This window comes from Scyliorhinus torazame, chromosome 1 (assembly GCF_047496885.1).
Source record: "Scyliorhinus torazame isolate Kashiwa2021f chromosome 1, sScyTor2.1, whole genome shotgun sequence".
In the NCBI taxonomy this organism is placed as follows: Eukaryota; Metazoa; Chordata; class Chondrichthyes; order Carcharhiniformes; family Scyliorhinidae; genus Scyliorhinus; species Scyliorhinus torazame.
This window is the reverse complement of record NC_092707.1, coordinates 256,331,688-256,347,427: the sequence shown is the minus strand read 5'-3', so window position 1 is coordinate 256,347,427 and position 15,740 is coordinate 256,331,688. Positions and strand designations below refer to the sequence as shown.

Sequence of the window (15,740 nt, the reverse complement as noted above, 5' to 3'; positions counted from 1 at the left end):
TCAAAATTAAAGAAATTAAAGTAAATGCAGTAGCACTATCCGACATGTATCAGGGAAAGTTTTGACCCGCTTGGATCACTGAGAGAGCAAAAGAGGAGGAGTTTGAGATTCTTCAAGTCTCACTCAGGGGTGCAACGATAGGAGGAGGCGGCCTAACAGGCCTTAATCGTATGATGTACGTCAATGATCAGAAAAAAAAGGGGGGAATGGTGGCAAAGGAAATCCGGAAGTCCTGGAGAGGGCACTTCTGGAACATCCAAACAAGAATAGAAAGATACAAGTTAAGAAATAGAGCCCTCTCTGCCTTTGACCTGTTTATTTGGTTTTCAGATGAAGCAAAAATAACACAGACGAAGAACAAGAACTACACTCCAGAGAATGTTTTAGACAGCATGGGCGGGAAACCTAATGAGACAATTGGCTACATATTTGAGGGGATTAAATAACAGAGCTCGGAAGATAAACCTTACGGGTTAGAAACAAATCAAAATATCAAATTATTCCTGAATAGTGAAACCTCAGGTCAGACATCTCTAACTGGACATTAGCTGATGGATGATCTGTGGTCTCCACGGGGTATGTACTACGCGGTGGAGTTATTCAGGGTCTCGGCAGACGGCAGCAACTATTGAGGAACCCCTGCATTTTAAATGACAATAGTTTAGGAATTTTGGCAGCTTGATGCCACGGCAGGAAATTTGTGACCAATGCAGCAAACAATATGGCATTGGAGAGTGTAATAGTTATTACGGACAAAATGTCCTGTAAGTCGTTAGGGACTGTTATGTATGGATTCAATTGGGTTTTAACCCCGAAAGTTGACTGTATTAAATGTGTAAGTGGTGTTATTGCAAAGTAAAACAACAAACAAATAATGGCAAGTATACACTCCATGCTGTAAGGAAAATGATAACGGATAAAAGGGATTTGAAGAAAACTGAGTATTGTCTCATGTAAGCCAGGGCTGGCAGACTACATGGTTCAGTACAATGTTAGACGTTAGTGTGAGGAAGTCAGGAATAGAAACAGGATTGATTGAAGCTTCTGCAATTCAAAAGCGAGATAATCAGTGTTTAGTACATGATGTCATAATTTACCATTCCAGTGAGAAACAGAAAGCACTTCCTTAAAAAAAATACCAGTGAGGGATAAAAAAACCTTTTTGGTCGCTGATGGACTGAGTTGTGTGCTGTTTCTAAGGGACATGAGGAAGCTTCTATGGTGCTGCTACCCCAAGGTAATCAGGTGCCTTGGAGGTAGTGAAACACACGGATATAGCTACTTCGTTACCTTCCTGAGTAGCGACAGCTATGGTTCACGGTGATTGGACTTGAGGAAAGAACAATACAAAGATCTATCGACACTGGTCTGCGGGATGGATGAATTTACAATTGATTTCCGTGCACAGTTTACAAATCATGACACGTACACACACATGACAAGGATCGGGGATAGCTGCTAGTCAGTACAACTAGAAGGGGGATATAAACCCTACAGCAGGATTCAGCACAGAGTCAGCTCTCAGAGCTCGGTCATGGGGTTTTACCTGATGCATGGATTGATAATACTTGTTATTATAATTGTATATTGTATAATCATTGGATGCCTTAATACGTGTTGTAAGATGACTATGGCTCGGATGATGCCGATAGACTCGGCCTATCACCACTCACTAAGATGACATCCCGTTACTGGCGACCATCAAACCAGAAGGAACCCGGACGGAGAGCCAGTGGCTGTAAAAATGTGATGAGGTGTTTATGTACGGGATGTAATGAATTGTGGGACGGTCTTCCAGACCAGACATTGATACAGGTTATTAACCCGGGGATGTTTATTTTATTTTTATTCAAATTTTCACAAAATATCAACAACAAAATACAGAAAGAAAACAACCCCCCCCCCCCCCCCCCCATTATACATAACTAATAAAATAACAGCCTTCATCAACACAAAGGCAAATATACACTCCCCCTCCAGAAAAACGAACCCCCCCCCCCCCCCCCCCGGGTTGCTGCTGCTACTGACCATATTCTAACGTTCTGCCAGGGAGTCTAGGAACGGTTGCCACCGCCTGAAAAATCCTTGCACCGATCCCCTTAATGCAAATTTCACCCTCTCCAATTTAATAAACCCCGCCATATCATTGATCCAGGATTCCATGCTTGGGGGCCTCGCATCCTTCCACTGAAGAAGAATCCTTCGCCGGGCTACCAGGGACGAAAAGGCCAGAATACCGGCCTCTTTCGCCTCCTGCACTCCCGGCTCCTCTGCCACCCCAAATATTGTGAGCCCCCAGCCCAGCTTGACCCTGGAACCTACCACCCTCGACACCGTCCTCAACACACACTTCCAAAAGTCCTCCAGCGCTGGGCACGCCCAGAACATGTGGGTGTGGTTTGCTGGGCTCCCTGAGCACCTAACACACCTGTCCTCGCACCCAAAGAACTGGCTTATCCTTGCCCCGGTCATGTGAGCCTTATGCAGCACCTTAAATTGTATGAGGCTGACCCTCGCGCAAGAGTAGGAAGAGTTCACCCTCCCCAGGGCATCCGCCCACATGCCCTCGTCAATCTCCTCACCCAACTCCTCCCACTTACCCTTTAGCTCCTCCTCCTGCATCACCTGATACGTTGCCGAGATCCTCCCCTCTCCAACCCACACCCCCGACAGCACCCTGTCCTGGACCCCTCGTGGCGGCAACAGTGGGAACTCCACCTGCCGCCGAACAAACGCCCTTACCTGCATATATCTGAAGGTGTTCCCTGGGGGGGAGCCCGAACTTCTCCTCCAGCTCGCCCAGGCTTGCGAACTTCCCGTCCACAAACAGGTCCCCCATCCTTCTAATACCTGCCCTGTGCCAGCTCAGAAACCCTCCGTCCATCCTCCCCGGGACAAACCGGTGGTTCCCCCGAATCGGGGACCACACCGAGGCCCCCATCTCCCCCCTGTGACGTCTCCATTGCCCCCAAAGTTTGAGGGTAGCCGCCACCACCGGGCTCGTGGTATACCTCGTTGGAGGAAGCGGCAGCAGCGCGCCCCCAGCACCTCCAGGCCCGTGCCCACATAGGACGCCATCTGCAGCTTCTTCCATGCCACCCCCTCCCCCTCCATCACCCACTTACGCACCATCGCCACGTTGGCGGCCCAATAATACCCACAGAGGTTAGGCAGCGCCAACACCCCCATCCTTGCACCGCTCCAGGAACACCCTTCTCACCCTCAGGGTCTTCTGCGCCCACACAAACCCCATAACGCTCCTGTTAACCTTCCTGAAGAAGGACCTAGGGATCAGGATGGGGAGGCATTGGAACAGGATCAAAAAACCTCGGGAGCACCGTCATTTTAACTGACTGCACCCTACCCACCAGGGAGAGTGGCAGCACGTCCCACCTCTTAAACTCCTCCTCCATCTGCTCCACCAGCCTCGTGAAGTTAAGCTTATGTAGGGCCCCCCAGCTCCTAGCCATCTGGACCCCCAAGTACCTGAAACTCCTCTCTGCCCTTTTTAGCGGGAGCTCACCAATCTCCCTCTCCTGGTCCCCTGGGTGCACTACGAACAACTCGCTCTTCCCCATATCAAGCTTGTACCCGGAGAAATCTCCAAACTCCCTAGGATCCTCATCACCTCTGGCATTCCCCCCACCGGGTCCGCCACATATAGCAGCAAATCATCCGCATAGAGCGACACCCGATGCTCCTCCCCACCCCGCACCAGCCCCCTCCAGTTCCCCGACTCCCTCAACGCCATGGCCAGAGGTTCAATCGCCATGCAAAGAGCAGGGGGGACAGGGGACACCCCTGCCTCACCCCCCGGTGTAGCCGGAAATACTCTGACCTCCTTCTGTTCGTGGCCACACTCGCCACCGGAGCCTCATATAGCAGCCTCAACCACCTGACGAACCCCTCCCCAAACCCGAACCTTTTCAACACCTCCCACAGGTACCCCCATTTCACCCTATCAAAGGCCTTCTCCGCATCCATCGCCGCCACTATCTCCGCCTCCCCTTCCATCGCCGGCATCATTATAACATTCAAGAGCCTCCGTACATTAGTATTCAACTGCCTCCCTTTCACGAACCACGTCTGATCCTCGTGTATGACCTGCGGCACACAGTCCTCCTCATGGCCAAAATCTTTGCCAGCAACTTTGCATCTATATTAAAGAGTGAGATCGGCCTATATGACCCACACTGTAGGGGATCCTTGTCCCGCTTCAGGATCAGGGAAATCAGCACTCAAACATCGTCGGGGGCAGAGCCACCCCTTCCCTTGCCTCGTTGAAGGTCCTTACCAACAGCGGGCCCAGCAGGTCCGAATACTTTTTGTAAAATTCAACCGGGAACCCATCCGGCCCCGGTGCCTTCCCCACCTGCATGTTCCCTATCCCTTTGACCAACTCCTCCAACCCAACCGGGGCCCCCAACCCCGCCACCTGCCCCATCTCCACCCTCAGAAACCTCAGCCGGTCCAGGAAGCGACCCATCTCTCCCTCCTCCAGTGGGGGCTCAGGCCGGTACAGTTCATCGTAGAAGTCCCTGAAGACCCCATTGATAGTCGGAGGGGTAGGGAGGGGATGTGTCCACAACTCGGAGGGGTAGGGAGGGGATGTGTCCACAACTCGGAGTAGGGAGGGGGTGAGGCCATAACTTGGAGGATCGGGGATGGGGTGAAGCCACAAGTTGGAGGGTCATGGGGTGAGACCACACGTTCGAGGGTTGGGGGGGTGGGGTGGTGAAGAAAAAGAGTATCTGCAGAGACAAGGAGGATCAGGGAATGGGAGGCTTGGGAAGCAGAACCCAGTGGCGAGCAGGAAGTACTGCAAATAGAAAGTTACATCTTTCTTTAAAACAAAATAACTTTAAAATTATTATAGTTATTTCATTTACCAATAAAGAAATTTAGCAATGTAAAATATTGCAACTCAGAGGGCATAATCTTTTAATATTTGTTGTTTCCTGATAAGGTAGGCCCTACAGAATCTAACTACAGTTTTAACATTGATTCCTATGGGAACTGATGTTTCACTTAAAGACATGATTTTTCAGGAATATAACTTTAAGTGAGGACTTACTGCACGAGGACGTACATTAAAACAAAATAGGTTCTCAGCTTTCACAAATCAGAGTATAAAACAGGAGTTATGCTAAACCTAAACAGATAATTGGTTATACCACAGTTGGAATGCTGTGACTACTTTTCCAACCTTACTTCAGGAAAGATGTTAGCTCAATGGAGAGGGACTAGACAATTTTCACTATTATTGAAGGAATGAGAAGTGTTAGAGGAGAACTTGGATCGCCCTTCATTAAAATAAAGGATAAGGGATATTTATAGACATATTTTAAGTTCTGAAAGTTTGACTAAGCAAATTCAGCTCCCTGGTTAATGAGACTGTAAATGGTGGGCATTCTTTTAAAATCAAAAGACCAAAGGGTGAGGCTGATATTTTTGTTACTGCAGAAGCTGTTTTTTAGTACATAGAAATTTACCAGAAACAGAGGGGTAAAGAGAATTAATAATCATTTATAAAAAGGGGAAAATGTAGGAGAGAATAGAATGCAGTAAGTACCACTTTCAGAGAGCCAACACAGACACTATAGCCTGAATGATCGGCAGTGATGGCATGTTCTCAGCAACCATAATTTCCAGTCCTTTTTTTGGTAATTTCATGTTCTCCCAGCACTTGACTCCATTTCATTTTACATTGGTCCTGGCTTAATTTCAGCCTTGCTCTTCCAATGTTTTGCAGGTCATTCAATTCATTAACTCGTTTGTTATGACTGGATTATTTGTTTGTTTGGCTCCCCTGATTTTAGTTCTAATCTTTTAAAAATACCTACTTTTTAATACTCATGATACTAAACATTAACCTCTTCTTTTCTCTTTATAAGTGTTGGATATTTCCAGGATTTTTTGGTCTCTAATTAAATCTTGTACTTTAACAAGATCTCTTAAACATTCCCTTATCACGATGTCCAACAGTCTTCTCACAATCAATGTTTACAATTCATCCATCTGCTACTTGGCAATTATCTGGAGAATGACCAGAATCCAGCCAGTCCTGGAAAATATCAGTGAGGAGTCTCCTGGGGTGAAAATTGCCAGTCTTAAATATGTGTGCACACTCATGTTTCTAAAGGATTCCAATGCAGTCATTGTTAATCTGTACCTTCACTTTCGACATTTCTCCTCCTATTACTCAACAATTCCATTACCACAGTTTCACATTCACTCTGGCTTGCTCTGCAACTCCTGACGGATGGTTCCCCACGTCACATCCAAAGCAGGAATATCAGTGTAAAATTATTTAAACTTCACTTTCCCAACTTTAGTCAAGTATAAAGTCAAAATACCGTGACTGTTGAGCAAGGCAGAGGGTGGGAATTCTGTGGCAAGTAACTCACCTCCTGACCCCACCATCAACAAGGTACAAGTCAGGAGTGTGATGGGATGCTCTCCACTTGCTTGGGTGAGTGCAAGTCCAAAAAATAAACTCAAGAAGCTCGACAACATCCAAAATAAGGCAACCCACTTGATTGGCACACCCGTTTCACCACCTTAAACGTTCACTCGCTCCACCAGCAAAGAACAGTAGCAGCAATGTGTATCATATACAAGATGCACTGTGCAGCATCCTTTGACAGCAGCTTCATAATCTGTGACCGCTACTACTTAGAAGGACATAGCAAAGGTTTGCTAATACCACAACCTGCAAGTTTTCTTTCAAGCCACACTGACTTGGAACTATATCACCACTCTTTCAGTGTTGCTGGGTCAAAACGCTGGAACACCCTACCACACTTGTAAGTGTATCTACACAACAGGAACAGTATGGCTTCAAGAAGGCGGCTCACCATCCACTTCTCAATGACACTTTGGGATGGGCTATAAATTCTGGCCTAGCCAGCAATGGCACATCCCATGAAACATAAATACAAAATAATGCAGTTGTCGGCACTTGAATTGAAGGAAAATAAATCCTGTGACTTTATTATTTACAAAGGTACAAACTTACCAGGTAGCGTTCCTCATCTTTCATCCCTGGTGTCCGGATTTGATGATTCTGTTCAGACCGCCAATCCCCAAAACGTCGGAAGAAGTAGTTTGAAACAAATCGGTTAATCGGATCCCTGATTATATTGATGTAAACAGGCTGCTGCAATCCAAACCTAAGCCAAGAAATAATTAACCATCGCCTATCAGACACCAACATAAAACATACAATGCCTTATGGCATCATTCTCAAATGTCTGTAAAACTACAGACTAAATGCTCAATTACAGAAATATGTTTTAATTTATCCTTTTTTTTTTTTTAAAGAAATAATTTTTATTAAAGGTTTTCATAAAATATCAATAACAAAATGAGAAAGAAAAAAGAACCCAACAGGGTTAAGTACAAAACACAATCTAAAAAAGCAACCCCCCAAACCCCTCCCCCCCCGTACCTAAATAATAAATTAACATTAACACCGCGACTTAAGACAACAGGTGTATACACCCCCTCAGACCCTCCAGTGTAAATAACATAAACAAAAATAAAGTAAACCCCCCCCCCCCCCCCCCACCCCCACCCCCTGAGCTGCTGCTGCCATTGACCAATGTCTATCGTTCTGCCAGAAAGTCTAAGAACGGTTGCCACCGCCTAAAGAACCCTTGTACCGACCCTCTCAAGACGAATTTCACCCTCTCCAATTTATTAATTTATCCTTTTATGGGACGTGGGCATTGCTGCCAAGGCCAGCATTTGCTGCCATTGCTGACTGCCCTTGAACCGAGTAGCTTGCTAAGCCATTTCAGAGGGCAGTTCAGTTAACCACATTGCTGTGGGTCTGCAGTCACCAGGTAAGGCCAGCAGAGTTCCTTCTGGACATTAGCAAACCAGATAGGTTCTTACAATAGTCAAAGATAGTTTCGTGCTTACTATAATGATGCTAGCTTTCAATTCCAGAATTGGATTTTTCCACCAGCCACAATAGCGGGATTTGAACCCATGTCCCCAGAGCATTAGCCTTGCTCTCTGGTTTACTAGTCCAGTGACACTACCCACTATACCACCCCCCACCCCACCCGCTTGTGTACTATCGAACCATGTATAAAGCTTATTTATACTGTTGCACTGAAGACCATTTGAAGAAGCCACCACTTCTCCCTCCACACAACTGTGACCCTGTAGCTGTGCTTTCTATCAAATCTCTCCATGTCAGTTCATAAACTACCAAGTTGGGTAGATGATCTTAATGAACAGGAATGCTGACTATCTTATCAGTAAAGGCTATGGTCACTTAAATCAAGCTCAAAATTTATTTTCCTTCATGTACATCTCAAACCTAGGGATGTTTGAATATACAGTGCTATCCCACAGCACACTCTGTACACACATCTGCACAGCACAACAGCCCGTCCAACCAAACATCAAGATAGGGTGCAGATGTTCTGACTTTTTGAATCAAATACTACAAAAGGGCAACATTCAGTCAATTGTACCTATATGGGTTCTTTGAAAGTGCTCCCTCCAAAGCCCTGTAATTGTCCATTTCCAATTATCTGTCCAATTCGCTTTTAACATTTACGATTGATTCTTGTTTTGACCATCCTGTATAGGGCAGCATGTTCCAAATCATAACTTGCTGTATACAAAAAAAATTTCATCTCCCATCAACTTTGGGATTAATGTAGGAAATTTATATATACATTGTATTTTGAATCTGCTGCAGTAATATTATTAAAATAACTTGGATTAAGGTTTCCACATTAAAAGTCCGCTAAAGCTGTGATTAAGGGGTTAACATCTAGCAGGATGTGATGTCACTCGCGGGCAGGGCTGCATCGGTTTTTAGTTTCATTTTCAGCCCCGCCTTGTGTCTGTTGTTTTTAGTTTCATTTTTGGAGTTCTGGTCTGTATTCTGAGGAAAAGTGTAGCGTTTCTCAGATTGACTTCTGAAAGCTTCTCTCCCAAGGACTTTGTGAATCAATCTGTAAGCCACTGAGTATTAACTGTATCAATAAGTGACATTTGACCTGTGTGTATTCGTTTTGCTTAATTGAACTTTTAGAAGTAAGTGGGAAAGCTCAAAGACCTTTTTTTTTGTAAGAACTGCTTAAATGTTAATTGAAAAGCAGTTTTTTTTCCATGGATGTTAATGGGATTAATTCTGTGTTAATAATAACATTTGTTTTAACATAAAAGATCCCTAGGTGTCAGTGGCATCACTCATGGAGCGAAATATCCTTTCCTCACAGTTTACAATTTGAAAAATTGTTGGGATCTCATCCAGTTCCCCAATATAAATTGGGGTCTAGTCTGCATACAGTAACAACTTTTGCCAATTATCTTAATTTTTTTGAAGGTTATTTATGATGTGCCACAGTTTCAACAAAACAGCAAATGGGAGGATTGCTTCAAAGTTATTGTTGCTCATAAAATTGCATAACCTTTTGAGACACATATTTAAAACCACAAAAAGATACTACTTAAGCACCAAGTGATGATAAATATCTGTTCTACACTAAATATTCTGTCCGCAGGGTTTGCTAGCGTCACTCAAACAGGGTTTAAACTAGTGTGTGTTGGGAGGGGGGGGCGTGCGAGAAGTAGGTCAGTAGGTGAAATAATAACTAAGGAGGAACTAGTGAATAAGGCCAGTAAGACTGAGAGGAAGAGCAGGCAGGAAGATGTTGCTGAAACACCAAGACTCTAGGTCTGAAGTGTATTTGTTCCAATGCAAGAAGTATAACAGGTGAGGCAGATGAACTTGGATTAGTACTTGGAACCATGATGTTTTTGCTATTACAGAGACTTCGTTGAGGGAAGGACAGGATTGGCAGCTAAACATACCAGGATACAGATGCTTCAGGTGGGATAGAGGGGGATGTAAAAGGGACGGAGGAGTTGCATTACTGGTTAAGAAGAATATCACAACTGGACTGCGGGAGGACACCTCGGAGAGCTCATGGAGCGAGGCAATATGGGTAGAGCTCACGAATAGGATGGGGTTCCAGTGATGAGGATGTGCTGAGAAATCGCACAACAACTGGCTCAACCAAAAGGTCCACTCCCTGCTAAAGTCATGGACGGAGGCTTCCAATTCTGACGACCCTGACCTATATAAGGAATCCATGTACGACGTACGGAAAGCTATCGGGGACGGCAAAAGACAATACCGGATCAAACTAGAGTCCCAGGCCAACGACACAAACCAAGACGTCTATGGCAGGGCTTACATGAGATCACAGGCTACAAAGCAGGGCCAGGCGGAATCTCTGGGGCTGGAGCATCCCTCCCCGATAAACTAAACAAGTTCTATGCCCGCTTTGAACAGTCAGCCAATACATCAGTGCCAACTGCCCCAACAGCCTCAGACACATCCCTACCCACTATTGCAGCCTCGGAGGTAAGAGCTGCCTTCTTGAAAGTAAACCCGCGGAAAGCGACGGGCCCCGACGGAGTCCCTGGGCGAGCACTCAGAGCCTGCGCTGACCAGCTGGCGAGTGTATTCGCAGATATCTTCAACACCTCATTTCTCCGCTCCGAGGTCCCTACCTGCTTCAAGAAGACCACCATAATACCAGTATCAAAGAAGAACAAGGTAGCGTGCCTCAACAATTACCGACCGGTGGCCCTGACGTCTGTTATCATGAAATGCTTCGAGCGGCTAGTCAGGAGACGGATCAACGCCAGCCTCCCAGATGATCCCTATCCATTGCAGTTTGTCTACCGCGACAACCGATCCACAGCAGATACTATCTCTCTGGCCCTACAATCAACTCTTGAACATCTCGACAACAAGGATACCTACGTCAGACTGCTGTTCATAGACTACACCTCCGCCTTCAATACCATTATCCCAACAAGACTAATAACCAAACTCTGCAACCTCGGACTTGACCCGTCCCTGTGCAGCTGGATCCTTGACTTCCTCACCAACAGACTGCAAACTATAGAACCGGAAACAACACCTCTTCCACAATAGTCCTCAACACCGGGGCCCCGCAAGTATGTGTGCTCAGTCCTCTACTGTACTCCCTAATGCCCAAAACCGGGGAACAGCCAGTAAAATGCACCGGTACCAGGACCGGGAGAGAATCCTACGCTGGGCCACGCAGTCCAAAAACTGCAGCTGGGAAGGTCACAAGTTCTGGATCTGTCAGGACATTGGGGCTGACCAAGCCAAGCGGCAAGCCGAATTCAGCAAAGCGAAAGACGCGCTGTACAGACATGGGTGAGATTCGGAATGCTGCACCCAGCCAAGCTCTGGGTCACATATCAAGGAAGGGAGCGCTTTTTCATGGTCCCTGCGGACGCTGACACGTTTGTCGCCGAGAGTGACCTGGAGAAGTGGCAGCAGGTGCAGCGATGAAGAGCCTGCAGAATGAGACTCTTATAACGCAACATTTTAACAAAAAAAGGTCTTTCCCTTTTACAGTCTGTACTGCCAACAGTAGGCCATTGCCACAGAGACCACTTTACGGGGGAGAACACTGCCTCGTTTTGGAGACGAGAACAGGAAGAGAGGGAGGGATGATCTATGTACAGTTAAGCACAGGATAAGGTGGAGCCCAGATATCGGGCAACGGGAGGTTGTGCTACAACTCCCGGGAGGGGAACGACCATACTAGTGAGGTAGCTAGCAGCGGGATTCATGAGGAAGAAAGAGGCCACAGTGCGTCCCGAGCAAGGTGGAAGGCGCCTGCAGGGGTGGGGGTGGGGGGGGGTAATTGGGGGAAGAAACAGGGGCAAGTGGTGGGGGGTGTTTAGCTACGGGATGGGGGGGGGGAAAGAAGACGGGTGGGAGCGAAGAAGATGGGGGGGGGAAGCAAAGAGGGCGTGGAGGGGAACAAAGAAGACGGGGGGGGGGGAGTAAAGAAGGCTGGGGTGTTTAGCTACGGGATGGGGGGGCGGAAGAAGATGGGGGAGCGAAGAATACGGGGGGAGCGAAGAAGACGGGGGAGCGAAGAAGACGGGGGAGCGAAGAAGACGGGGGGAGCGAAGAAGACGGGGGGAGCGAAGAAGACGGGGGGAGCGAAGAATACGGGGGGAGCGAAGAATACGGGGGGGAGCGAAGAATACGGGGGAGCGAAGAAGACGGGGGGAGCGAAGAAGACGGGGGAAGCGAAGAAGACGGGGGGAGCGAAGAAGACGGGGGAGCGAAGACGACGGGGGAGCGAAGACGACGGGGGAGCGAAGACGACGGGGGAGCGAAGACGACGGGGGAGCGAAGACGACGGGGGAGCGAAGACGACGGGGGGAGCGAAGACGACGGGGGAGCGAAGACGACGGGGGAGCGAAGACGACGACGGGGCGAAGACGACGGGGGAGCGAAGACGACGGGGGAGCGAAGACGACGGGGGAGCGAAGACGACGGGGGAGCGAAGACGACGGGGGAGCGAAGACGACGGGGGAGCAAAGACGACGGGGGTGCGAAGATGGCAGGGAGAGAGAAGACGGGGAGGGAAGACGGGGGAGAGAAGACGGGGGGAGAGAAGACGGCGGAAGAGAGGACGGGGGGGGGGGGAGGGAAGACGGGGGAGGGAAGACGGGGGGGAGAGAAGACGGGGGGGAGAGAAGACGGGGGGAGAGAAGACGGGGGGAGAGAAGACGGGGGAGAGAAGACGGGGGAGAGAAGACGGGGGAGAGAAGACGGGGGAGAGAAGACGGGGGAGAGAAGACGGGGAGAGAAGACGGGGGGAGAGAAGACGGGGGGAGAGAAGACGGGGGGAGAGAAGACGGGGGGAGAGAAGACGGGGGGAGAGAAGACGGGGGGAGAGAAGACGGGGGGAGAGAAGACGGGGGAGAGAAGGCAGGGGGAGAGAAAATGGTGGGAGAGAGAAGACGGGGGGAGAGAGAAGACGGGGGGGGAGAGAAGACGGGGGGGGAGAGAAGACGGGGGAGGGGGGAAGAAGACAGGGGAGAGAAGACGGGAAGGGGGGAAGAAGACGGGGGGCAAAGAAGACGAGGGGTAGAAGGGGGGGAGAGAAGATGGGGAGGGAAGACGGGGAGAGGGAAGACGGGGGGAGGGAAGACGGGGGGAGGGAAGACGGGGAGGGAAGACGGGGGAGGGAAGACGGGGGAGGGAAGACGGGGAGGGAAGACGGGGGGAGGGAAGACGGGGGGAGGAAAGACGGGGGGGAGGAAAGACGGGGGGAGGAAAGACGGGGGGAGGAAAGACGGGGGGAGGAAAGACGGGGGGAGGAAAGACGGGGGGGAGGGAAGATGGGTAGGGAAGATGGGGGAGGGAAGACGGTGGGAGGGAAGGCGGGGGAGGGAAGACAGGGGAGGGAAGACGGGGGGAGAGAAGACGGGGGGGGGGGAGAGAAGACAGGGGGAGAGAAGACAGGGGGAGAGAAGACAGGGGGAGAGAAGACAGGGGGAGAGAAGACAGGGGGAGAGAAGACAGGGGGAGAGAAGACGGGGGGAGAGAAGATGGGGGGAGAGAAGACGGGGGAGAGAAGGCAGGGGGAGAAAAAATGGTGGGAGAGAGAAGACGGGGGGGGGGAGAGAAGATGGGGGGAGAGAAGACGGGGGAGGGGGGAAGAAGACAGGGGAGAGAAGACGGGGAGGGGGAAGAAGACGGGGGCAAAGAAGACGAGGGGTAGAAGGGGGGGAGAGAAGATGGGGGGATGGGGAGAGATAAGACAGGGGAAGGGAAGACGGGGAGGGAAGTCGTGGGGGGCGAGAAGGCGAGCGAAGCCGACGGGGGGGAGCGAAGAAGACGGGGGTAGCGAAGAAGACACGGGAGCGAAGAAGAAGGGGGGGAGCGAAGGAGACGGAGGGGAGCGAAGAAGACGTGGGGAGCGAAGAAGACAGGGGGAGCGAAGAAGACGGGGGGGGGCGCGAAAAAGACGGGGGTAGAGAAGACGGGGGGGGGGAGAAGGCGGGTGGGAGAAGACGGGTGGGGGGGGAGAAGATGGGGGGGTGAAGACGGGGGGGGGGGGGGAGAAGACGACGGGGGGGAGAAGACGACGAGGGGGGGAAAGACGACGAGGGGGGAAAGACGACGAGGGGGGAAAGACGACGAGGGGGGAAAGACGACGAGGGGGGAAAGACGAGGGGGGGAAGACGAGGGGGGAAAGACGAGGGGGGAAAGACGAGGGGGGAAAAGGCGAGGGGGGAAAAGGCGAGGGGGGAAAAGGCGAGGAGGGAAAAGGCGAGGGGGAAAAGGAGAGGGGGAAAAGGAGAGGGGGGAAAGACGAGGGGGGAAAGACGAGGGGGAAAGACGAGGGGGGAAAGACGAGGGGGGAAAGACGAGGGGGGGAAAGACGAGGGGGAAAGAAGAGGGGGGAAAGACGAGGGGGGGAAAAGACGAGGGGGGGAAAAGACGAGGGGGGGAAAAGACGAGGGGGGGAAAAGACGAGGGGGGGAAAAGACGAGGGGGGGAAAAGACGAGGGGGTAAAGACGAGGGGGGTAAAGACGAGGGGGGTAAAGACGAGGGGGGTAAAGACGAGGGGGGGTAAAGACGAGGGGGGGAAAAGACGAGGGGGGGAAAAGACGAGGGGGGAAAAGACGAGGGGGGGAAGAGACGAGGGGGGAAAAGACGAGGGGGGAAAAGACGAGGGGGGAAAGACGAGGGGGAAGAAAAGACGGGGAAAGATGGGGGGAAGAAAAGATGGTGGAAGAAAAGATGGGGTGGGGAAAAGACGGGGGGGGGAAAGATAAGTGGAGAAAGATGGAGGGCATTAGACTGGCTACAACAGGCCACACGTGGCGACTCGGAACAAAATGGCACTGCAAGCACCCACTGGACAAAGGGAAACCCCGGAATGCAGGGGCTCATCCACATGGTGAACGCACAGTTGGCGGCCATGTTGGATGCCCCCTGGACAAAGGGAAACCCCGAAGCGCAGGGGCCCAACCTCATGGGGAGATCAGTGACCGCGGCCATGCTTTCAAACAAAGGGAAACCCTGGAGTGCAGGGATGTGTCCACCAGGTAAGTATGGGTGATCCCACAGGAGCGGAGGGACAAAAAAAAACACATCAGTCATCTGGAATGTTACGGGACTTAATGGCTCAGTGAAAAGATCCAGAGTCTACAACCACCTAAGAAACATGAGAGCTGACATAGTCTTCCTCCAAGAGGCATACCTGAGAGAGCAGTACCGACTGCGGGTAAGGAAGGGCTGGTGGGACAGACATACCATTCCTGCTACAGGAGGGTAGCCATTTTGCTAAATAAGAGGACGAGGTTCACGGCGACAAAGACGGTTACGGCTCAGGCGGATGGTACGTCATGGTCAGCATTGCCCTAGACAGGGCATTGGTAGTCCTCGTTAACGTGTACGCTCCCAGCTGGGTGACACGGAGTTTATAAAGAAGACCACGGTGGAAATCCCTGACACAGATATGCACCCACTGATCATGGGGGGAGACTTTAACTGTGTACAGGGCCCACAAATTGACAGGTCGTATCCCAAAATGGGAAAGACCTCTAACATGGCAAAAGAACTCAGCCTATTTTTGGAGCAGATGGGGGCGGTGGACCCATGACGGTTCACTCACCCAGGGGAGGAGTTCTCCTTCTTCTCCGAAATACATAACGTCTATTCAAGGATCGACTGCTTTGTAGTGAGAAAATCGGTGCTTCCTGGGCTGGTAAGGGCGGAATACTCCGCGATTGTAATCTCCGACCACAGTCCACATTATATGGATGTGAGGTTGGAGACAGGCCGTACCCAATGCATCCCATGGAGGTTGGACACGGCCATCCTGGCCGACAAGGCTTTTTGCGAGAAAATATC

At 50.2% G+C, this 15,740-nt stretch overlaps 1 protein-coding gene across 4 annotated transcripts in view; it reads right to left on the bottom strand.

The window, feature by feature from the left end:
• The window catches only part of usta (uronyl 2-sulfotransferase a), a 150,211-nt gene that overhangs the window by 59,750 nt on the left and 74,721 nt on the right, over positions 1-15,740 (bottom strand). For all 4 annotated transcript variants that reach the window (XM_072504842.1, XM_072504859.1, XM_072504864.1 and 1 more), the window contains exon 5: positions 7,019-7,172. In XM_072504842.1, coding sequence (XP_072360943.1) covers positions 7,019-7,172 — 154 coding nt within the window. The remainder of the gene's footprint in view (positions 1-7,018; positions 7,173-15,740) is intronic.